Source organism: Poecilia latipinna, unplaced genomic scaffold, assembly GCF_001443285.1.
Source record: "Poecilia latipinna isolate Pla-1442-1.1 unplaced genomic scaffold, P_latipinna-1.0 Scaffold86, whole genome shotgun sequence".
NCBI classification, from domain to species: domain Eukaryota; kingdom Metazoa; phylum Chordata; class Actinopteri; order Cyprinodontiformes; family Poeciliidae; genus Poecilia; species Poecilia latipinna.
In genome coordinates, this window is record NW_015112702.1 from 138,703 (window position 1) to 162,385 (window position 23,683).

The following is a 23,683-nucleotide window of genomic DNA, read 5'->3' on the forward strand; positions in this document are numbered from 1 at the left end:
CAGCTTTAAACTTTTTATTAATCTGTACAAACGTGTAACTCAGAAGTCACGGGAATGCAATGCAGCACTGTCTGAAAGTGTCTTCTACTTTATTTGCAAAATACATCTACAGTATAAACACACAACTATCTCATTGAATCAAATGTACAGACCTCTGACGTACCATGACACGGACATGTAGAAACATAACATCATGCGTTAGTCTAAGTGATTTACAGTATTGTCAGAAAATGCTATTTTTCTGTTTGAGTTTAATTAAAGTCTTAGTGCTCCAAAAGTCAAGTCGTCCTTATTTCCGTCTTCTTTTTCTCTTGTGTGGAACTTGAAAACTTCACAACTGCAAAAAAAAAAAAAAAAAGACAGAAAAGCAAACATAAATAGCTTCAATGATTGTACATCGAAAATACACACAGAAGTAAAACCTCTACTTAAGCGAAACATGCAACGTTGAACATGCTAAACAAGGACAAAGCAGAGATTTTGGAAGCGAAATATCTTGTCAGTCATTTACAAGGTAATGTGATGTTTGAGTGTCTCTCAAAATAAGCTTCATTTGAGGTTGTGCATAAAAAGCATTAATCAGAAAATATTATTATTATTAATAATAGTAAAAGGAATAATTATAAAGCTTTCTCCGCTCTAGATAAGAACAAGTTCCTGTGTTACATAGCAACGATAAACAGCTATAATAAACAATAAACAATTCTGGAGAATTGAAATGAATTTAAATGGAAAACGGTGTGCACTTGTAAGGCGTTTTATCTCGTCTCCAAAGGACTTTTCACTACGTTCAGCAATTCTCAAATTTTCACTCACAAACTCCTACCTTCTGAAACTCCTTCAATCCGCTTAATCTCTTTATTTCTGCTCTTTACTTTTGATTTGAATACTATTTTAAAACGATCTAGTTGTGGAAAATATGTATAAAATACTACAGAACTAACTAAAATTAAAAATAATAAGAATAACATCAAGGAGTGCATATTATATTTTTTATTATTAAGGGGATCAAGGATGAAAATAATAACAAAATGAATAATAAAAAAAATTAACCTAACCTAATATAAATATAAGCCTAAACAGTAAGAAGAAATTATGAATTAAAACAACAAAATAAAAATTCACATGATGATATTTGTGTATTTAAATCAGGGCAAAAACAGGGAAGTTGACTATTTTTAAAAAGTGCATGTACTTTTTAAAAATAGTCAACTTCTCTGTATATAATATATGTATTATATGTATATATAAAACATATATGTATATATTTTTCTTATTGCTCACCCTATTAGGTTGAATGGTTTTATTCAAATACAATACATTTATATGCACTGCAAGGCCATAAAACACAGATGCACAACAGCATGCATGTGTTCAAACATGCAGAACATGAGCTTCTTTTGTAGGTTGTGTTTTCCCCCTGATGTCGGATCCACAGAGAAAAACAGAAGATGAGGCAGCGGAAAGCCAGAAGCTAACAGGAACACACAGCCAGACAGAGGAAGAATCTGCTGAATGGATCTGGACACAACTTCATGCAATACGAACATAGACACCAAAAAAAAAAAAACACTTTTACTTAGATTAGTAGTCAGGTCAGGAGTTAATGTGGTTGGAAAGAGAACAATACAAAATGTTCACTGCTGTGACTGAGGTTACTTACAGGGCTAAACCCCACCAGTCAGACTACTGTGGAGAGGCCGACCGCTACATGACTGGCTGCTCTCTGGTAAAAGCAGAACAGCAATGAAAATAGAAGTGTGAGAATCTAAAGCCTCAACGAGAATCTAACGCCCCAATCTAAACCTCCAGGCGGGAAATTAATTTACAGTAGAGACAGTTATTCTAATAATGACCCAAAACTGTAAGCATAAAATTGTCAAATTATTATTAATAATAGTAATTAAAAACAACAATAAATTTCAACTGCATCCAATTCTCACTTTTAAAATCTTTAATAGTTTGCTACAATCAGTCCTTGGAAAAAAAGGAACAACTCAAAAACATCAATAAAAGCCTTAACTTAAAATCCCTGAATATGATAATGGTGTGTAGCCTTAGTTACAGCCTAAAAAGAAGGAACAAAGAAGCTTCACATATTTAAAACTGTTGAAATTTGAGTCATATGGTTTTTAGTCTTGTTAAATGTTAAAATACTAAAAGTTCTCCTCTGTTCTTTCTTCTGACTTTTTTTTTGTAGCTCTTAAAAGCAAAACTTCTGCCAGGAAACAAAAACGGACAAAAATCGATGACGTGACTTGCAGCGTCATTTAACCGTTTGCTCTTGTGCAAACTCTGCATCCTCGTTTGAAAGACTCATAAAATGAACCTCGAATGACCAGAACGCAACACAAAGTACAAAAATAAAGAACATGAAGGTGTGACAAAAATTTCCCCTGAATTCACAAACTTAGATAATTTGTCTTCATCTTACTGTAAAGAAGATGGATGAGAAACGTTGGATCAACACTTTCATCAAACTGTATTACACTTCAGCCAGTTCAGCAGAGATCTCCAGAGCAGACTGCGACTGCTCAGGCTCCACACTGCGGCTTTATTTTAGCCAAAAATGAACAAATAACGTCACATAAGCTTTCCATTATCTTTCAGTTACAGTTTTTGTTCAAAAATCCAACAGAGAAGTAAAATTAGACACATTTCAAATATCAGAAGCATTTTTCTTTTCTCTAAGCCTCATGTAGGTTTTGCGGCTCTAGACAAATTTTATTTAGTAGCACCAGGGTCAAAAATGTTTCTGTTGGACTGGAGCAAGTCAGAAGACATGAGCCCAACGTTAGAAAAGAAATGTGGTGCCTTTGCAAACTCTCATCTGCGGCACAGAGTGCGACTTCAGATAAAAAGGCCTACAGAAACGACAAACAGTCAGACACTTACTGCTGTGATGAACTTGGTGCCCTGCGGCTGGAGGTCTTCATCTTTGTGGAACATCGGCGTGGAGGTGATGGAGGGAGGAGGAGTGGAGGAGCAGAGGAAATCAGGCGACTCGTTGTTGTTGTTGTTAAACGTCTCCATGACGACGCTGGGAGGTCCAGGGATGGTGAGGGTGCTCAGCCCTGTGACGCTGTCGCTGGAGTTGCACTGGGAGGAGGACGTCTCTGAGCTTTCAGTGACTGGCACAGAAACACACAGAGGAGATCATCCAAGGCAGAAACTATAAAATATTTGAAGGCTAAAGTTTGCTTTTTTCACACCGACTGCGACAGAGCTAAAGCTTCGGCGTGTGTTTGCGTTTGGCAGCTCCTAGTGGTAGCACCAAAGAAGACACTTTGGAGAACAAAAATCTGAAGAACATTATTATATTTTTTTAACCTGTCAGTTTCTTAAAAAGACAAATGCTGTGAGAGTTAAAAAAAAAAAGAGAGAAGAAAACGTAAATCAGAAATAAAAAAAAAAAGAGCACTGTAATCATCTCTAAGATCTAACTTTAAACCATTTTATCTAAACATTCAAATCAAGTATCCACTGACTCATGGAGGGCCTGCTGCTCACGACGTCCTGCTCCAGCTCGTCCTCCTCTATGCAGTCGTACGGCCACTGGGCGAAGGACGCCACGCTGCCCATCGGGTACAGGTGTGGGTGAGGGTGGGACGGCGAGGAGTACAGGTGGAGGTTGAGGGAGCCCAGCAGGGAGGAGGACGACTGGCTGCTGGAGGAGGAGGTGCTGCTGTTGGAGATGGTGGAGTGGGGCCTCTTGAACGCGGCGCAGTGCTCGAACGACGACACCGCGATGGACGCCCGCGTCCGACACTCTGTGGGCAGAAAAGAGAACAGAGACGATGCCTGAATTGAAAAGGCAAAAGTAATTTCCAATGTTGAGAAAGGAAACTAATTTTCTGACATGGATTAGGTAATGTTTTTAAAGATAATTTTGATTTGGCTTTAGTAAAAAAAAACATAAACTGTCCCATAAAGGCTACAAAGGAAAAATAAAGATGAGTAAAATCAGATTAAAAGAGAACAGCTGACCTGTTCCCTTCATGATGTAGTCAATGGCTCTATCACTGATGGCTGCATCGCTGGGCTTAATGTCCATGAAAGGTTTATTTCCAATCCCCATGGAAACCATCTCCTGCATACGGAGCTCTACGGTGAATAAAAACAAAAACAAACAAACAAACAAACAAACATTATTATTTTTCACCTGAAAAGAATCAGGCCGCAATCACAGGGATTCTAAATCATTTTTTGAGACCATCTGTGTGAAAGTTAAAATATACTCCAAGAATATAAATGATCTCAGCACAAGTAGGATGAAATGAATCCATGTGGGATGGAAGAAAATTGCAGAATAACTTCCGGCTTGTGATGGTAGGACAGAAAAAGCGTTTTTGCACATCGCTGGTGGCAACAAATCCACTGTCTACTCCTAACATTGTCTAGTCATAGTGAACAACTTAGCAATGTTTTTTTTTTTCCTTGTTTTTAGCAAATCGGTGTAAAAATAGTCACAGATTTTATGTGCTGTATGGACACTTTTTGTTTGACTTTGTAACCCACCTCTGTTTCTGAGGGCCTGCCTCCAGAGGATCTTCCCAATAATAGCCGTCCACACTGCCTTGACCTCGGCCGAGCTGGCCTGGAGTATGAACGTGTCCTGGGACTTCCTCCGACGGAACCAGATCTCAAAGCGAAGGCCGCTGTCACCAACGTTTTCCGTCATACCTATTTCTGCTGTCTGCACAGGAAAATACAGAAAAGTTTAACCCAAGTCAGTAAACAGTGGCAGAGATACATTTGGAAAAAAAACGAAATCTTACTTTGAAGGACTGCTTGTAGATGTAAATGTCGTATCCTCCCTCTATCTTCTTGGTCTTGCTGAAGAGGATGAGGTCCTCAAACAAGAAGACGTGGCGAAGGTATTTCCTGCGTCCGCACCAAACGATGAACTCATCCTGGCAGCGGAGCTGACCCTGCTCTTTCAGGTTCACCTGGAGAGGAAGCATGGCCGCTCACATGCGTCACAGAGAACAATGCAGTTCCTCGTGGGATGAAAACAAGATGACTTCCATTTCAGAAAATAGCCCTGATGACCCCTCAGTCGCCTTAGTTATAGAGACGTGATCTAATTCAGGGTACTCACGTCGCAGCCACGGATTGCATCCATCGCCAGCAGGTCGTTCCCGTGCCGAAGCTGAAACCGCACCATCTCCTCAGCAGTGCGAAGGTCACTCAGCTCCTGCTCCTGAGAGCAGCTGCACTCCTTTATCAGATCTTTGAGCAGCAGTGCGTATTTGCTCATCCTCTGAATGGGCTTCAGCAGGTAGGACGCCAAATCCATCTTGTCTCCAAGCTCCAGCTGCTTATTCTGGGCAAACAGATAGAGGAAGGCAGTTTAAACTTTTTTTTTTTATCAACGAGTTTCCTTACAGCAGGCCGATGTGACCTGTAGCTCAACTCTGGGGCCATGAGGAATGTGACCAGAGCAGTTTTAAACGCACCTTAAAGAACTCGTGGCCGTGGCTGCTGAGCAGAGCGTCTGACTGCGGCTTATTCTTGCTGTACAGAGCGTACATCCCAAACTGATCCTCCTGCACCCAACGTGAATCGGTTACCATGACTACATCACAGAGCAGCACGCCGTCATTTCAGCCGACAAACACATTAAAAGACCTCAGAGTGTGCTGGGAGGCACATGAATCATAGAAAAATCAGAAACTACTTCTAATTACGTGCTTAAATCCAGTGATGCCTTAAGCAGAATTTTAAAAAGTAAAAAATAAAAACACAGAACCTATACATTTTAATTATTAATTCAAGCTAAAAAGTTAAAGAATTATAGAAATAAAAAATAATGGAAAAAATCAATAAAACCTGAACAATATTGGAAAAATGTAAAACTGAGATAAGGATAAACAACAAGGCAGAAAAAAACCCCCACGCAAATAGAATGTGGGAAATAAAATAAAAATAAATGATAAAATATAAAATAAGGATCACAATCAATAGAAAAACAAAGAACACGACATACAGATTCAATGAATTTGAAAAATAAAAACCAAGTACATAAACTGAAATAATAATGAAAATGTAATTTAATTTAATTTCTATATTTCAACCATTTTCAATTATATATGATATATTGCTTTAAAACGTTCTTCTTCATGCGTGATGTATTTATTTGTTTTGCTTATACACTAGTAATATAGTATGCTGGCGTATTTCAGCTTTCAGTTGTCGGTACATTTATTTCCTAAGATTTTCATCCACTTTAAGAGAGCTTTGACTTCATTTACGTCTCACTCTTGACTTTTACAGAGACCTCCACTTACATGTCGCAGGAAACAGCTGCTGATGCTCAGCGGAGAGTGAGCGCTGGCCTCCAGCTCCTTCAGGAAGTACTGGCTGTGGAAGTCCCACAGTTTTTCCAGGTTCCCAAAAATGATGCTGCGCTTCCCTCGCAGGTCCTGCGGCAAGTCAAGGCGCTCCATCTCGGGGAAATAGTGCTCAATGATGTAGCTGAGGGAGCGAACGTACTCCCTCTCTGTGGAAATCATTTCGTCCATGATGTGCTGAACTTTACTGGGAAACACAAAGATGCGAACGATTAGCACGTAACGCAGCTTACTGTGTTCATGTGAAGTTATTGCCAGAACAACTGGGTTATACCGTCACCTGCTCTGTTTCTTGCCATCTCCGTCGCTGCGTCTGCTGTGTGTCCTTGAAGGTGTGGACATGCTGCGGCTGCGTCCCAGAGCGGGACTGGTCACGTCGGGCCTCAGCAGCTTCTTCTCTGCCGACACGTTGTTGGCAACCTCCAAGCCCTTGATGTAGACCCCCGTGTAGCCGTGAATGTGGCTGACGTCCGAGTGGCCGCCGTCCCTCGGGGTCAGCTCGTAGCTCATGGTCTTCTTCATGATCTTCTTCATCGGGTGCTTCCGCAGCCGAGTGGCCTTGGAGTACACCGGCTCAGAGTGGCAGGAGACGGTCGAGTCGACGGTGCAGTCACTGTCCGTGTCATCGAGAGTGCACGAGCTCTGCCCCAGCTTGTCTTCTCCGTCCACGGGGAACGTGAAGCGCGACGGAGACGAGACGGAGCCGGAGGGGCTCCTCGAAAAAGGCTCAGCAGACAGACTCTTGCTGTCCTCAAATGTAAGCGGGGTAATAGCTCCGGGTAAGTGGAGACACCCATTAGCGGCGGGAAGTTCCGGGGGCACCGCACAGCTTTCTGCAGCCGGTAAGGAATCCCCCGTGCCGACAGCGCTGGGGCTCTGGTCAGACGCCGAGGCTCGAGCCAACGTCGCTTCCAGCTGCCGCTTGGTCTGCTGGCATTTGTGCCACATGGAGTTCCACTGCTGCAGCTGCTGGGGGCACTCCAGCGAGAGCACCATGCTGTTGAGAGTGCTGAAGTTGTCCATGGAGAATTTAGATGCTTCCGCGCAGTAATCCTGCAGGATTTTCACCACAGACGGTGAAAATGTCTGATCGGGGCCGTCCAAATTCAGCTGGTGGAAATAATCCTGACAGTGCTCTATCCACTGCTGCGCCTGAATACGTGAGGGAAAGCATTTCACTTGTAGAGCAAAAGCATAAGCTGAAATGGGTTTATTCAAGTTATGAATGGTTGATGCTGAATTGACAATTTGAAACATTTAACTGTGACAACAAAAAGAGGAAAAAAAAACAAGAAAAAATTCTGTGTACTTTTCATAGCAACGCATAGTGAATTAAATATGAATATATTTTCTTAAAACTGTATGACTAGAAAAAGAAATACCAACATATCACTTGACTTTAGGCAGAATTAAAAAGTGATTTCTGAAACTCACAGAGTCATAGAACTCGTACAGGTTTGTTAGGACTTCTAACTTAGCCTTCCTCTCCTGTACTCTGCTCAAGACGGAGCCCAGACGTTGTTTAAAGTTGCAAGCAGCCAATTCTGGAAGGGAGCTGGGATTCTGATTCAGGAGCCTCATCTGGAACTGTCAGGAAAAAAGAAAAGATTGCATGAGAATGGCGTGTCTGAGAACAGCCTGTAAGAGATAGTTTGGATTTTTCAGGTGGGCTTTCAATGAAAAGACATGAGTAGTCAGTATACTACATGCAGCAGGCAACAGAATTGGAGAATTGGTAAAAAAAAAATTTGCACGGAAGTGTTAAGCTAAAGGCTTCTGGGAGGAAAACTGGGATAGGTTTCAGCTTTTAAGCATTTATTTTCCTTTTCAAGGTGATTCAACAGAACCATTTAGAGGTCGTTTCTTTTGTAGTTTTTATTTACCTCCGACTCCTCCAGAAACTGCTCCAAACTCTCCCTCATCTCTTTTATTTTGTCCGTAGACAAAGTTACAGATTCCAGAGGCAGAAGATGCTTCTCGCCCTCTACGCTAAACCAGCGCTTTATCTAGAAAGAAAAACACATTGTTCATCCAAGTAGTTTGTTTTTTTCTCAACATCAAACAGTATTTAAGGATCTGGTGGAAAGGGATGTCTGAATCTGAACTCACCTGTTGTGTCTGCTCCTCAAACTTGTGAAGCTCCAGCAGATCCTCCAACTCCTTCTGCGACTTGTTGGACAGGTTGACCAGTTTATGAACCTCTTCGTCTACTTGGTTGTAGAGTGCATTCAACATCTCAATTGCATCTCTGAAAAAAGCAAAATCACCACGGTTGGTAATTTACATTTTCACGTCACGGGTCCCGAGCCGTCGTCTAATTGTACCTGTAGTTTTCATTCTCACACGCCTCGTCCTTCCTGATGCGAGCGAGAACAGTCCCTCCCTCCAGACGCAGTCGGTTCAGACTGGTGTCGTCTAGTACGCTCTTCATGAGATGCCTCTGCTGCTCCAACACCTCAGACACCTCCTGAGTGGAAAATTAACGGATTTCGCAAAGGAACGGTCAGAACGTTTTAACATTTACTGATACAAACACAAACTTCTCTACGTTTTGTTGGGATTTTATCAGATAGACTTACACAAAGTTGTTCATAATAGTGAAGTAATATGGTTGTTAGCTATTTACTAATAAAAATCTGACAAGTGTGGTGTGCATTTTTTTATTTAGCTGCTACGAATCAATACTTTGTAAAACCACCGTTTTAGATGCAAAAATGGGAATACTTTAGAATGGCACTGTGTATTAAATAAGAAAGTCAGGGATAAGAAAAAAACATCAGACATCCAAATTTGTCCCCTGAGGGATCACCCAGATGTTTCCCAAGCACACAAAGCTTCTTATTGTATTCGAGCGAGTGCTTTACCTGAGAGGTCTTGAGGTCTACAGAAACACTCAGAGTCCTGATGGACTCCTGGAGGAAGTCGATGGCTGCACTGCAGCTGCTGGCAAAGGGCTCAATTTTCTGAACGGAAAAGAAAACAAACCGAGACAGCCGTGGATTAATAGCATTACCACAGTCAAAACGAAACTATTGCCACACGTGAAACCAATCATGCTTCGACAAGCTCGCAGGCTTTTCGCTGTAATTGTCTGCAACATTACAATGATCTACCTTTGTATTTTTACTTGCAATAAAAAAAAAAAACTAAATAATGCTAACAACAACAAATAAAGGAAAAGAAAGCTTTTTTTTTTTAAAGCTTCTTGAGCCTCGTAAAACAGATGTATTTACGATTCTGGCAACAGAAAAGGTGCCTGCGTCAGACGCACTTGTCTGAAGCTGATCCAGTGGTTGTGGTCGTAATGATAGGTGCCCTCCAGGTCTCGAGTCAGCTGGGCTTGATCGATGTGCTTCAGCAGCGCCTTCAGGGATGAAAGCGTCTCAATCTGTGCAAAGGAGGGAAAAAGAAAAAAAGGGTCTGAGTTAAGAGCATGCCGCTAGTCTTGCCTCAGAGGAACAGCAGATTTAAATGCCTGCAGGTCAATTCCTGCACACAGCTAATCTCAGTCATCAGACCAAGTAGTGAAAAGATGAAAGAGGAACATCCAGACATCTTTCAGACGTATATAAATAAGTAAAACAATTAGACGTCACTTTTACCTGCACGCCAATATCCCTGTCCAGTTTGGCTGATCCATCTTTGTCCACCAAGAACAGGATTGAATAAAGTGCATTCGGTACTAAAGCCTGAAAAAAATCGAGGACAAACTCCAAATGAAAACAATGCCTTTTATTCCCATATAAGTTTCTCACAATGAGAGAAAAAGAAAAAGACAATCTTACATCATGTAGAGAAAAGCCTAACCATAACATGATGATATGTATCGTTTGGCTTTAGCTGCAGCCAACCAGCTCCCAGCCGGTGGTTAAAAACAGACAAGTAAAGACAGGCCTTGGTGCGAGAGCCCTGAGGTCAGACATTTTTTAAAATATGCCTTGGAAGTGCAGGCACTATTCTCTTTAAGGTGTGCCTCCTCAAAAAAACAGCAAACAAAAAAAAAAAAACCCAAAACAAAAACACAAACCACACGGTGTCGGAGTCCGAGAGGCAGAACAATTGCAAACGTGTAGGGAATGAGACGTATCATAGCTCTGGTGCGGAGACATAACATTACAGACATTTTTAGCAAGGCGGAGAGAAAACAAAAAAAAAAAGCATTTGGGTGTGTTGGAGGGTAATTACATACTTTCCACAGCGGGCTCACCTGAAATTCAAACAGAGATGACAACAGAGTTGGGACAGGCTGCTGTCTTCTGCTGTCTATTATAACAGCCAGACCTTGATCACGCCTTTCTTTCCTACAACCAGAGTTACGGTTAGTGTGCTGCCTTGATCCAGCACATGATTGCATGCAGTTACACAGAAATTAATACTCTCTATTCTAAGGCAGCAAAACCCCTTTATATGTGATTATCTTGTGCTGGGTTTAGAGACATTTTATGTTTGCTTGACCAACATCAAAGACATGCACAATGTTCTCCGAGTGGAGGAATGCCGAATGCTGGACAGACGTCTCCAGCAGCAGACTCCATTCATGAACAAAATGCTCCAATATGCTGCTTGAAAGAACCAGTTTGTACAACTTGTGAAACGACAAGTGCAGAGATCATTTATGTTCATCATCTGCAGTTACTATTCCAATTTGGCTGTGTTTAATGGTGCATAATCCTGAACACGTGACACATACCTCAGGGTTGAGTGGTAGTAGCCCAGTAAACATGTTACATCGCTGACTCTGCATGTGTCAAGCGTCCACACCTCGGCTCTGGTGCACACCTGAAGCACCGGTCTCCCTCCACGGTCTCGGTTTCCTGGAAAAAGAGGAAATGCATCTCAGCGCATTTTGTTGGGATTTCAGTGTAATGAAAATGATTTTCCAAAATAACCGTGACACATATTTGCATCCGACCTCCTTTACCCTGACGCCATATATTCAATTGCCTTTAACTAGTCAGTAGAGTTCCCCTGTATTGTCGTTTAACCTAAAGAAGCTGCTCTGTGAAGGTTTAATGGTCTGTTAGAAAACATTAGTGAACAAACAGCATCATGAAGGCTAAAGGACACACAAGACAGGTCAGCAAAAAGCTATGGGAAAATTAAAAGCAGGGCTAGGTAATCAAATTATGTTAAATTTGATTAGTCAAAGGAGAAGATTGCACATTCCATGGATTACATCCTCCCTATGGTGAAACATGTTGGTGGCAGCATCATGCTGTGGGAAGGATTTCCTCATGTGGGACTTAGAACCTAATCTGAAGTGATAGGAAGATGGATGGAGCTAAATACAGGAATGTTATTAAAACTATTAGAAGCTGCGAAATCCAGCTTGCAGCAGTAATTGCAGTGAAATGTTTGTGTTAGGGGTTGAACACAAGGATGTGTCACCATTTGTAGATTTTTATTTGTAAAAAAAAAAAAAAGTAAATTAACCTTTCTCATTGTTATTATCATCTTGCTTATAATTATGCAATATTTTTTAGTTTACTGCAAGAAATCACAATAAAATTCTTTGAAGATTGAAAGCAGTATAATATTTCCAGTGGAACATGTGTCTTCCTCCTGTTTTCTCATCTTTCTTGTCTTTACCAGATGGCAACATGAAAGTTTTTTTTTTTCATTGAAAAGGTAATTGATTGCATTTGAATGTGGCCAGCAGTTTCAGAATAAGTTGGATTTTAAAAAGGTTCGGAGTCCTGCACATCCAAGACAAGGCTTCGACTTTGAAAACCCAGTCTTACGTTCAAAAACCTCAACAATATTGATTTTGTGTGCAACAATAGCACATTCAGATTGTTATCTCCTATAGGTCCAGTTTCCCAAAAGCTGTTTGGGAATAACTTTATTGGTGCTAAGTAGCAAAAATAATTTGAGGAAATAGTGTCATTTCACTTGCTAGTAGTCACAAAGTGCCAAAAAGTATGATTTTAAATGGTTTGATGCTTCACTGATTGAAATTATTTTGAATACAGGACTTATTACTTAATGACTAATTGGTTAAATACTGTATTGAATTCAAAATGCTCAGTTATTGGACCACATAAAAACAGAAAAATCTAAAGAAAATTTCTAAAAGGCCTTCAGAAAGAACAAAAAAAGAAGAAATGGAAAAAATGAAAGAAGCCTAACTAACAAAGTCAAAATTTGAAATGAAATTTGAAATGAAATGAAATTTTATTCGAACATGATACAAATATAAAATAAAATAGTGCACAGTAACAAGAAGTGCATAAGAAAGAAGAGAAAATACAGATTTTTTTGTTTCAGTTAACATATCATGCTCAAAATGGGGTAGGAAGAAGTGAGAACTTATAAACTCCTACCCCTAAATAATTTAAAGAAATACAAGTCGGCATTTGAACAGCACTGCACATGCGAGACGAGCTCACTGGATGCAGAGAGTTTCCTACCTGCTAAGATCACAGCCCTTGAGGTGAGCAGCTCTTGATTGATTTCTGACATCAGTTTGGGAAAGGCCGGATTATAATCACAGGAAGATCTCTGAGCAGAACCTGGACTTAGGGTAATCCCATTTTCAGCTTTGGGACTGTGTGATTCTTCAACACTTGTTTTGTGCCATCTGATGTCACTGCTAACGCCGTCGGTACGCTGACCTGTAGAGGTAAGCGCAAACGGTGAGCACAGCTCTCATAGGCTCCTTACTGAGGTTTACCAGTGTTGAGCTATAGAACTAAATTAGAGGCTTCCCTTTTTACTGTCCCTTGTACCATGGAAGAAGTGGTTATTTGTGGAGAATTAAGATGTTATCTATCAGTGAGTTCACCCTGAGTCATCAATGGGACCAGATGTGTGGTTTTTCTGAGTCACAGGTGAGTCTGGTGTTGTTAGACTTTCATATTTTTACCTTCGCCTTTCAACCCAGTCAACCCGGAGGCTGTGTTTACAGGAGTGACGGTCGAACATTCCCAAGTGATTCCACACATCACAGGCTTAATTCATTTCCAGAGGGAGCAAACAAACTGCAAACACACTCCTGGGTGGCTTACTAAACGGATACTAATGTCAAAACACAAGAATTGTTGAGAAATAAGTTAATCAGTAATGAAACAAATACATCAAATTACTACATGGATTTAATATAGTTAAACATTTCTGTTGTTTTAACACAAGTGTCTCAAGTTATCTGATGTTGGCGTGTAATTTTAATTTAATTAGCCAAACTAAGTGGCTAATTAAATTAGCCACTTAGTTTGGCTAATTACTGAATAATTTCATGATTAATGTTTTTTGGGGTTTTTCATAAATTTTATTAACCTTGTTCTCAACACATCAGGCGTCACACAGTCTCTGAAAACCCCCCTTTCCTTTCTTCTGGTGTCAGACTACTATTTTATGATTGGCTGAAAATTTAACCTTTGGAGAGGTTCAGAGGGAACTCTGAAGTGCTGCACAGCAAGAGAAAACTCTGGCCACTGTGGATTTTTGAGTGTACAATATGAAAAAAAAAAAGTTGTGCGATTCTGAAACTGCAGCTTTTTAAAAACCTTGGTGTGCCTCGATACCAGTAACTCGTGTAAACCTTGTTATAGTATCGTAAATACAAATTTGAAAATTCGAGTAATTGTTCACACATACGTCACCAAACCGTTACTAATAACGTGCTGCACCCACTCTGCGGGTAGCTCTGCATGTCTTTGCCATTTATTTGATGGATGACTGTCATCTGTTGTCTCTTTAACCAGACTGAGGCTTCTGGTATTGTCCTGCTGTGCACCATGACAGTAAACCCCCCCATGAACAGCCTCTATTGTCTTTAAACAGTTTGTGCATTTCCTGTGCGACTGCGTGACCAGGACTGTGTTCGCAGCACGTTTCCTAAAATACTTTGTTTCGAGAGGAAGTGACCGACATAATGCAAAGCCGCCCTTTTATCATCCTGTGTTTTTAGGCAAAAGGTGATCCTAAATCTGCACAGGTTGTTGTATTTGAGATGAAAACCGAGTTTAAGTATTGCAAACATTTCCTGTTATTATGAGAGATTCGGCATCTGGCTGGGTTTTTCTGTTCAAAACAAGCAGAAGTCAATACAGGTAATGTTTCTCAACAACATCACCATGGTTTGAAAGCATTTTTACCCCCCTGGATCCCCAGTGACTGCTTGACTCACAAAGGAAACTTTTGTAAAAGAGGGAACCTATCTGGGATCGTCAGTGCATCCCCCGGCAACCCGAATAGCATTGCAGCGTCATCTCATCGGGGTCCCTGCGGTCAGTTTACAGGGTTTACAGGATCTTTTGTAGGCTTTGAATTACCACTGTGAGAAAACTGGCTCCGCAAAAGCTGAAATACGACCTCGGCAAGAGTGATGAGCTTTTACTACAGTGTTTCAGATGATCGACAGTTATCTTGTCATCAGGAAATGTCTCTCTCAGCGATATTCCAGATATTTAGCAGAGCACACACAGTTTTCAGTGCGCGCTCACAATTCACGGAAGACCCAGCGCCATTTAAAAACAGCACGATTTCCGAGGTGGGACCCTCACATCTCTGTTTTCCTGTGCCACCCATCGCAGACCAACAGAAAACAAAACAGACTCATGGCAGGAAAGAAAACACAGGCTTGAGCTCAAGCGTTTTTTTTCCAGGGTAGGGCCATACATGCCTCCCTGAATGGGCCAAAGAACACATAGCGTGGGCTTTAAAAAAAAGCCAATCACTCATTAATGAGACATTAAAGCCTCAGAGACATAAGCTGTCTCTACTCCTACTGGAGAACCAGCCATTGGATGAACTGTTGTGACTGGTCCTGCTGCAGGGCATTACTGCACACCCTGCTATTAGTTTGAGGTTTGTCAAGCTCAGAGGGTATTAGTTGATGAGTGATAAGTCATCATGTTCCAAATAACGGTAGAGAAAGCAAAACTTGTCAAGCAGTCATTAGAATTTGAAAAGGAGAAATTAAATCCCTTCATTTAGGTCAGAAATGCATCATTTCTTAGTTGAAAACAATTATACAGATTTGGGGAATAGTTAGGCAGTGTGATTGTAGGACAATTTTCTTGTCAGGGATTAATGCACATTTCAGAACAGAAGTATTTGCTGTAAAAGCAAGGCGTACGTGACGATAGCTAAGAAGTACAATAACATGCCAGTGAAGGAACATATCATAATTACTGCTATGCAATAAACTTGTGGTAAACTCAGTTTGTTAGATAACTGTACTGCTGTAATCTTTACCTCATAATTTTGCTAAAGTTTCCTGAAAAAACACTTAGCATTTAGTTACTTGCTTTAACAGAAAGTTCAGCAGCTGTTGTGTTTCACAGCTAAAAACAACTAAACGGGTAAAAAAGTAGAGCGGCCTTAATAAATTTTGTGTTGCTAGGTCATATCTTGTTTACACGGTATTGGGGCACATTATAAGTGCGACATTCAATGTGTTTTATTGGGATTTTATGGCATGAGGTTAATAAATGCTGCACCAGGACATACCTGAGTCCTCTTTGCTGCTCCTCTTCTCATTTCCAGGAAACACAGCCTCCACATCCAGCTTCCCAAAGCGGAGCGTGTAACCGTTCATCAACTTTTTGGGAGACACACTCGTTGAACCTCCAGAGGAGGATCGCTCTCGGTGGCCTTTGACTTGGCCTGCCTTGTTAGTCCTCTCCAGCGACTTGGAGCGCCTGTCTGACCGCCTCTCAGCGCTCCGTAGCCCCTTCTGCAGGTAAAACAGAGGTGTGTTGGGCCTGGAGTCGTCGCTACTGAGCCAACTCCGGCTGCCGAACTTCCAGGTTAAATGCTCTCTGGGAGAGGCGCAGGTGTCGGGGCTGCTGCCCGGTGTCATGGCTCGCTCTCTCGAGCCAGTGCCATGTTCAGGGCTTTCTTCCAGAATGGATTCAGAGCTGGACCCGAGGGTCATTGGGTTCTGCAGGGCCTCCATGTAGGATTCCCTGAAACGTCTCCTGCTGCTTCCATTTGATCCAACAGAGTCTCTCGGGCGGCGTCGGAGGTCTGGTGTACTGAGATCCGTATCGAAGGAGAACCTACTCGACCCTGATTCTCTTTTTCTTCCACCAGCGTCATCATCTGCTGTTTCTTTACCAAACTCCTCTACGTGTCCCTCTATTTTAATGACTGGTGTTACTGGTTTTTCCCTACAAACACGCTGGTTTTCACCACTTGAGTCCTTGTGGTTTGTCTTTGGGGAGGTGGGCTCAGAGAAGATGGAGTCAGCTCCCAGAGAGACCAGGGACTCCCTGGAGCTGCGGTGGCTGTCCAGCGTCCCGGTGGAGCCGCTGGTGCTGCAGGTGCTCAGGTGACCCCTAAAGCTGCCTCTGCTGCTGCAGCGAGCTTGCATGATGGCGTCCGCCGTGCTGCTGACAAACAGCGGGTTGACCACGTTCTTCCACGGCGTCTTGTACACGGCCGTACCGGTGGTGAGCAGGCAGTTCTGTAGAGGGTGCAGGTTTCGATCTCGTGTCACATTCTGCAGGAACTCAGCCGTGAAGACGCTGCCATACATGCTCTCTGGAATGGGGATCTCTGCGATGGCCTGCCCACTGGCAGACAGGCATTTTATCACCAGCTTCGCAGCTTTGCGCCCCAACGGAACGATCTGGAAGTAGAAGTCTCCTTGCTTTAGTCGAACCTTATGCAGCGGTGCAAGTTGCAGGACGACTTTCTCGTGAATGCAGAGGGGCCATCCTTCGTGATAAAACAGCAGGCCTCTGAACTTTACCTAAAAGAACGGAGAGACGTCAATTAATTTTAGATTTCCCGAAACGTATTGTTACCGTTCGTGTTTTATGTCTCCCAGCACTTGCTCTGGCTTTAATTTACATGTGCAAAGCTGCTCAAACACATGTTTAAGTGTAATGGAGGGACAAGATGCTTTTACAGTATGTTCTGGCTGAATCACTCAGAGCGATCACTCGGCTTAAGACAAAAAAAACCTGTCTGATCAGGCCTGGTTTCGAAGCAACCACAACACAAATCTCCGCTGTGACAGCATTAAAAGAAGAAGAAAGGAAAAAAAAAAACAGACCTAAAGATTCAACGCTCAAGGGTTGGTTTCTTTCACTTCTTATGAAAACCGAGGGAAAGACTGAGGAGGTGATCTCCCCCTGAAAGCTCTCATATTGCCTGCAGTACAAAGACTCTCATGCACAGCGATCTGTTCTCAGGGGCCAGGCTTATGTGAGGCTATTGCTCTGTGGCTATCGTCACAGTGCAATCAGCAGAGAGTTGAATACAGAGGAGTAAAGTTTCAGTGCTTTGGTCTTAAGAGTCCTAACTCGAGAGAAAAAGAAATATTGAGTTTCACTTTGTACCCCTTTACCTTTGTTTCCCCCCCCACCAAAAAAATAAATTGTTTCCTTTTGAAGTCATTAATCAACTCTTTCTCAGAGCCACTTTCGCTATTCAGCAAAACCTTTTAGCCTCAACTGTATTGTTCAATGCTCTTTCTCTCAAGTTTCATATTCCCTACAAAAGTTAGGAAGAAACCTGGTTTCATCAAACCTGCAGTAAATCTCTAACTACATTATGCCCCCAAATGGAGGCTGAAATAAATCCCAGCAGACACTCCCAGATTCCTCAATTTGACCGTGTCCAGCGAAGCACTCACGCAGCTCTCCTTTTGGACGATCTGCAGGATCCTCTTGGCAGGAAGCAAGAAGTCGATGAGGCAGCGGAGGCCGTCTCCACGGTACTGCCTCTCCACCACGCTGAAGAGCTGCCACAGCACGGTGGAGGCGGTGGCACTGAAGGGACGGTAAAGCGCAGACAAGGTGCTCTGGATGCAGTTGTCCAAAGACTCTGCGTCCTGAGGGAAAACGAGAGGCACAAATCAGAAAAATATGCTTTTCCCAAGGCATGCACTGAGGTGAAAACTGCTGCTTGCACAGATTTCTGTCATCATCTAAACGTCTCCCATCTGTAATGAAACATATGAAACATTTGGACAACTACAGTCAATGGTTCTGGTTAACCCGAAATAAAGTACAGCTGTTCCTGTTGGGTTTATTTTTGACATTTCCATGGTTGCATACTTTCTCTAAGACCTTTTTGTTTTTTCCAGAGATATTACAACGGACCAAAATTATATAACTGCACAAATGTATCAATCAGAAGGAAGACACTGCAGGAATGTACTGCATGTGAAACAATCTGCTGTATTCTCAAGGCTAAGCAGTACAATTGCAAGACAGAAGCATTTTACTCCAGACAGCATTTTGTTTGGCTAAAATCAACCAAACCCTGGTGGAGAAATGCTTTATAATCTGATGGAAACCAAACTAAACCAGGTCTAAAACGCATGATTAGGACTGAGACAACAATCTACATCACAACACCGTACCAATAGTGAAACATGATGGTGGCAGGACCATGATTTGTGGCTTGGAGGAAAAAAAAAAAGGATTACTTTCAGAGAGACAAATAAAGGCTTTGGTATTTATAATAAAAAAAACAAAACAATGAAAAACAGAAAACTCTTGAAAGACCATCAAAAAAAACCTGGGGCATTATCATTTGCCTCCTTGGCAGCAAACATATTAGAAATTGAGTGTGAGTTAAAACTTTTGCACAGCATATTTATCTACACAGAGCAGATAAATCCAACTAAGCATTCGTCTGTAAGCATGCGAGTGCCTGTGCAGGATTAAGCAGAAGAGTCAGGATGTTAGCGCATCCTAGCGACGGGAAACACCTGGTGAGAGCGACATCACCTCCATCACACACAAACAACCAAGCTGGAAAGTCCAGACTGGTCAGATGTTTTAGGCAGGGTTGTGATTCTGTAATAACAACGAAGTCATCACACATTATTTGACTCGCTCATGACCTCCCCCGACCACCATCCGCCACCGACGGAGGGGAAAATGTCCAATGCTGTTGGCTACAACGTGTCTGACGGTGGGACAGGACATCTGAGAATGCTGAGGTCCTGGATGAGGTTGACCTGCAGTGTAGGTTGCTTTTTGCAGTTCAGGCTGTGCCCTTCCTCTGATTAGTCACAGCCAAGGCCAAACATCGCCCCGCTATCTGTCCTTCCTGAGTGGAACACAACAGTGGAATAAAGACATCTGTCTTCAACGATAAGCATCCAGATCTACGGCCAAACGGCAGGGAAAGTTGGGGCACCATAACAGCCGTGTAGCGCGTTGAAGAATGCAGGGCTTAAGGCCTGTTATGCTACTTTCTTTAGAAGATCTATGCTACATTTACATGACAATATACATGCATAAAATGCCATATGGAAATCAAGAGACACCCTTTAGAGTGTCAACCTGTAGGACAGCCTATGTTTCACCCTTTTACAGGAACGGTCCGGTTCATCTGAGCAGGCTTGGCATCATCAATTAGTGTGAGTACAATTCAGCTCATTTGGATAAAAGCTGCGACCCCTGCAACAAGGCATTCATTGTGCACTCCTCCTCTCTAAGTGGCATGTGCTGTACAGTGTTGGTGCCCAGAAACAAAAACGCCCACTTCCATTAGCAGTCAAACATTGCTTTGGTTGAGACAAACATTTCTCTGGGCATTAGTCACTGTTGCGCCTAAGGGGAGAAGAATAAGGCGGTGTTTTATTAGAGGAGTGCTAACAATGGGAGGAAAGCCCTTGCTAGGACTGACTGGCGAGTTTGTGTTCAGGTTTCAAAGGCATAGCAAAAAAAACTTGCCAGTGACAGAAGCAGGGTTTTGAAGAACAATTACCTAACAGAGCAGAGATTTGAGTTCAGTTGCAGTTCAAAGACAGCTCATCGTGCAGGAGTGGCTCTCCGTGTGATCCGGCGCAATGGTGTTGCAACAAAATGCCACAATGTCGATAAATTTGCATTATCTCATTCCCTCTGCGGATAACAGAGTTCGTGAGAAAATACAGGCTCTTTGGACACAGGCATCACCTGAAAATACTGTCTGCTCCACAAATATAAAACACACACATCTGCATATATCAGCTGGAGGACTAAGCCAAACCACCAAAGCTGGACTTCCCATTCGCTCCGAGCCACAGAGGAATGCAGTTTTGTGTGTCTGGCTGCAGAGCTTTAGCCAGGATGGAAGCAAAGTGGGAAGTCCCACCCTTTTTGATGCCAGGTCTTTGTAAAATGGCTGGCTACGCTGATGGAGGGGCTGAGGTGGTAATTGTTGGGTTTGGGTTCCAGGTGGGACGGTTTCGTCTGAGTGGTGGGTGAAAACAGCTGTTCGTAAGGTGAACACACAGAGTGACGGATGAGACGGGAAAACTTGTAGGGGAAAAATAGAAACTGAGGTTTTATTTGGTTTAAGTTAAAGAAAGTTATCTTAGCGTACTCCATGACTTCAAAATGAATGAAGATTCAAAACCGGTACAAAAGAGTGCAACAGTGAGGCTGCTAAAAGAGAGAGAGACACAGAGAGTCAGAGGGACAGAGGTGGTCACCGACGCATTTAGTGGGTCACGGACACAAAAGACGTTGCCTACCAGGACTCCAGTGGAGCATGAAGTCACCAGGGGAGTGAAACAGGAGAGCCCAGAAGCCCCCATGTAGGCTGCTCACTAACCAACCTGCTAACATCCCTTGAAGGCAGCAGAGTGAATGAAAGGCGGCAGGTTGCTCAGACTTGCCCCACTCTGCCAGGTGCCAGGATGCCAACAAAGGAGCAAGGTTAGACCCCCGCTTTGAGCAGCTGGATTCAGCTGCTTGATCTGCATCAGGGGAAATCTTATCTCATGAGGGACGGTCAGGAAAAGAGAGGCAGTAGGGAGAGGTTTGGCTAATCTTAAACAGATAAGTGAGTCTTGCAAATGTATTAATATTCCTGAAAACATGGTGATGGCAGAATCATGCTGTGGGGGTGCATTGCACTGTTTTCGTATTTCTATTTTCAGGAAATATTCAACACCGTTTAATCTTTTCCTCCCATCTCAGTGAACGGTTTGATATGACAACATGAGAAAAAGTAAAAAGTGGTTTGAGTAGTCTTCAGACTGACGTAAATTGATTGAAGTACTTTTCCCAAAAAGTTCCCACAGGATTTATCAGAAAGAGTTGACTTATATCTTCAGCTTGGAACTAATGACTTTTTCCAACAGGATGTAAACAGCACTGACAGGATACTGTCCCCGCGCTGAGCGCACAGTCCCAGCAGACCCCTATTGATGTTATTAACATCCTGAAAACACACATTTCTTGGATGTCTTTGAAAAAATCCAACTCCTACAAAGAGGTCTAATAATGAATGGGGGTCCCTTTAACGCCGCGGGGACAGCAGAGACAAAGGGAGCTAACAAACTCTGCTGGTACCTCAGCAGGGTAAATATAGAAAGTGTGCACTCCAAAAACAATCGAGAGGCTGATAAAAGAGAGAGAGAAAACAAATTTAGGACTGACTGACTTCCTTTAGTTTCAAATAGGTGAAAAAAGGCTCATCTAAGCACCAAAACTTGTTTAAAGCCACTATTCAGCAGATATCAGATCAAATTAAAGGGATATTCGTCTGTATTGAACAGGAAAGTAACTCAAAATCAGACACGCTGCTGCGCTTCTTTCTGCTTCACGCATTACATGTACGAAAAACCGTAAGGTATGTTTTGGCTACAGCCCTGGCAGTCATAATATTAGCTGCTTGTGCACTGCTACATCAAAAACATCTATCTGTGGAATGTCTACAATCATACCTACAGGTTGTCGTTATCAGACATTTCCCAAAATAGTCTTGTTTTCAGTTGACAGAACAGAAATGAAACAATATACCCGAAAGAGAATTATTGTGATAAAAAAAAAAAAGAGTTTTGAAGCTCATACCTTAATACTCAGGTAGTTATCACAGCTGCGGGACTTTGCCCTGGGGTGCATTTTGCCCTGTGACAGCATTTAGGCACCAGAAGAAGATCCGAAACATCAATAAATAATGTAGTCAAGTCTGAGTTGCTGATCTGACCCTCCACTCTCATGATATCAACTGGTCCAGGTCCAGCTCCATTTTTTTTCCCATCCGCCCCCCTGCCTGCCACTTTCTGTCTCTCCTTCAGCGTGCTGTGCAGTCGGCGACTGGAGCAGACTGACTAAACTCCAGAGCGTGAGAGAGGCAGAGAGCTGGCTTCCCCGTCACTCACCCTCCCTTCTTCTCCCTAAACAACTTCCCCCGCCCTGCTACTGCCGCCGCTCCTGCTCTGCTACTGAAGCCTCCTCCAGCTGGACAAATGCAGCAACTTGCAGCCCATCATTCATAAAATACTCACACTTACCTAGCCTGTTGCTTCCAAGCCCCAACATTCAAACAATGAGCGTGCATCGGACTCTGACCAGCTCTTCTCCAAACTCCCCCCCACACACATAAAATAAAACCCTCGGCACCCCCTGCCTGCAACTAGCAGCTCCCCGCCAGCCCTCTTGCCTCAATGGTCTCCCTTTGTCACCACAATACAAATGGACCAGGGTTTCAGCTTATTCTGCTGCTTTTCAAAAAGAAAAAAGAAAGGAAGACATTAGCACAGGAGCAGCGGCTCAGGTCAGGGTGTATAATAGCATTCCTATTAAATATTGTCACGGTGGAATGTGCAGTTCTCTAGCCGGCTAGAAAATGAAGTTATAATTACCAGCTTAGTTAACATTCCTTAATAATTACATCTGACCAGAAAAAAAAAAAAAAAAAATTTAACAGGCACAGACTCAGAAACCTGGACGAGGGGAGAATGGATCTCATTTCTTTCTAAACAGGAAATCTATGTGCAGTGAGAATGTGAAGATCACATTAAGGTAGCCTGTTTAAAGTAGTGAGGAAAGGTAATTAAGTTGGTTTATATTTAGAGAAATGGTTGGCAACAGACAACAAAATGACCAGAGAGAAACAAGAAGACCCACTGTCACTCAACACTTGTGGGCAAACTCTCTGCACGACTATCCAATAAAATGGACTCTTTTTTTGTGTGTAGCGGAGATATTAAAGGCTGATTCACTACACTATGAAACTATATGGTCTGTGATGTGATGTTAAAGTTTGTCTTGTTTTAGTCTCTACTCTATAATCTTCAATGTAAACAGAGGACGCACATACCTCATGTATATAGTCCTCCTCCCTGCAGCAGTATGCTGTTTGGACAAAGACAGAGCCTATAATTACTACTGAAACTTCTGAAACAGGAACGTTTTCTGTTTTAGTCTCTTTGCAGTCTTCATTCTCATTTGTTCTAGATGAAAATACAAAAACAAGAATCGAGGAGCTTCTGAACTCTAAGCGCAATAAGGAAATGAAAGGAGGTTTCAGGTTTTTTTGAAAAGCTTTAAAGAAACATTAAAACAATTTAAAAAAATAAATTTTTATATAATACGCTGCCTTGGTGTTTCATAGCCTTGTTTAGTGATGAATCTTAAAGCAGATTA

The 23,683-nt window shown here is 42.3% G+C and overlaps 1 protein-coding gene across 2 annotated transcripts; it reads right to left on the reverse strand.

Annotated features, from left to right (window-relative positions):
- Window positions 1-22,362, reverse strand: plekhg4b (pleckstrin homology domain containing, family G (with RhoGef domain) member 4B). Of its 2 annotated transcripts, XM_015022038.1 has the most exons (24): window positions 22,106-22,362; window positions 17,941-18,138; window positions 15,807-17,052; window positions 12,764-12,967; window positions 11,044-11,167; window positions 10,561-10,654; window positions 9,956-10,042; window positions 9,625-9,741; window positions 9,218-9,316; window positions 8,678-8,820; window positions 8,463-8,601; window positions 8,237-8,359; window positions 7,788-7,940; window positions 6,634-7,505; window positions 6,291-6,540; window positions 5,460-5,549; window positions 5,102-5,326; window positions 4,779-4,949; window positions 4,519-4,696; window positions 3,988-4,104; window positions 3,489-3,770; window positions 2,896-3,131; window positions 1,664-1,726; window positions 1-337 (listed from the first exon to the last, which is right to left on the reverse strand). In XM_015022038.1, exons 1-23 carry the CDS (start codon window positions 22,172-22,174, stop codon window positions 1,682-1,684), a joined length of 5,262 nt encoding a protein of 1,753 aa, XP_014877524.1. In that variant the 5' UTR covers window positions 22,175-22,362; the 3' UTR covers window positions 1-337; window positions 1,664-1,681. The 2 variants fall into 2 exon arrangements, with proteins under 2 accessions (XP_014877524.1, XP_014877531.1); XM_015022045.1 differs by lacking the exon at window positions 1,664-1,726.
- Between the last annotated feature and the right edge of the window lie 1,321 nt (window positions 22,363-23,683).

Bases quoted from the DNA above. Each gene is read 5' to 3' on its own strand.
- plekhg4b (XM_015022038.1), bottom strand. From the start codon at position 22,174: ATGCTGTCACAGGGCAAAATGCACCCCAGGGCAAAGTCCCGCAGCTGT. The intron at 8,602-8,677 runs GTACAATTAGAC...TGCTTTTTTCAG, and splicing joins TGTGAGAATGAAAACTACAG to AGATGCAATTGAGATGTTGA. The intron at 3,132-3,488 runs GTCAGTGGATAC...TTTCTGTGCCAG, and splicing joins GAGCAGCAGGCCCTCCATGA to TCACTGAAAGCTCAGAGACG.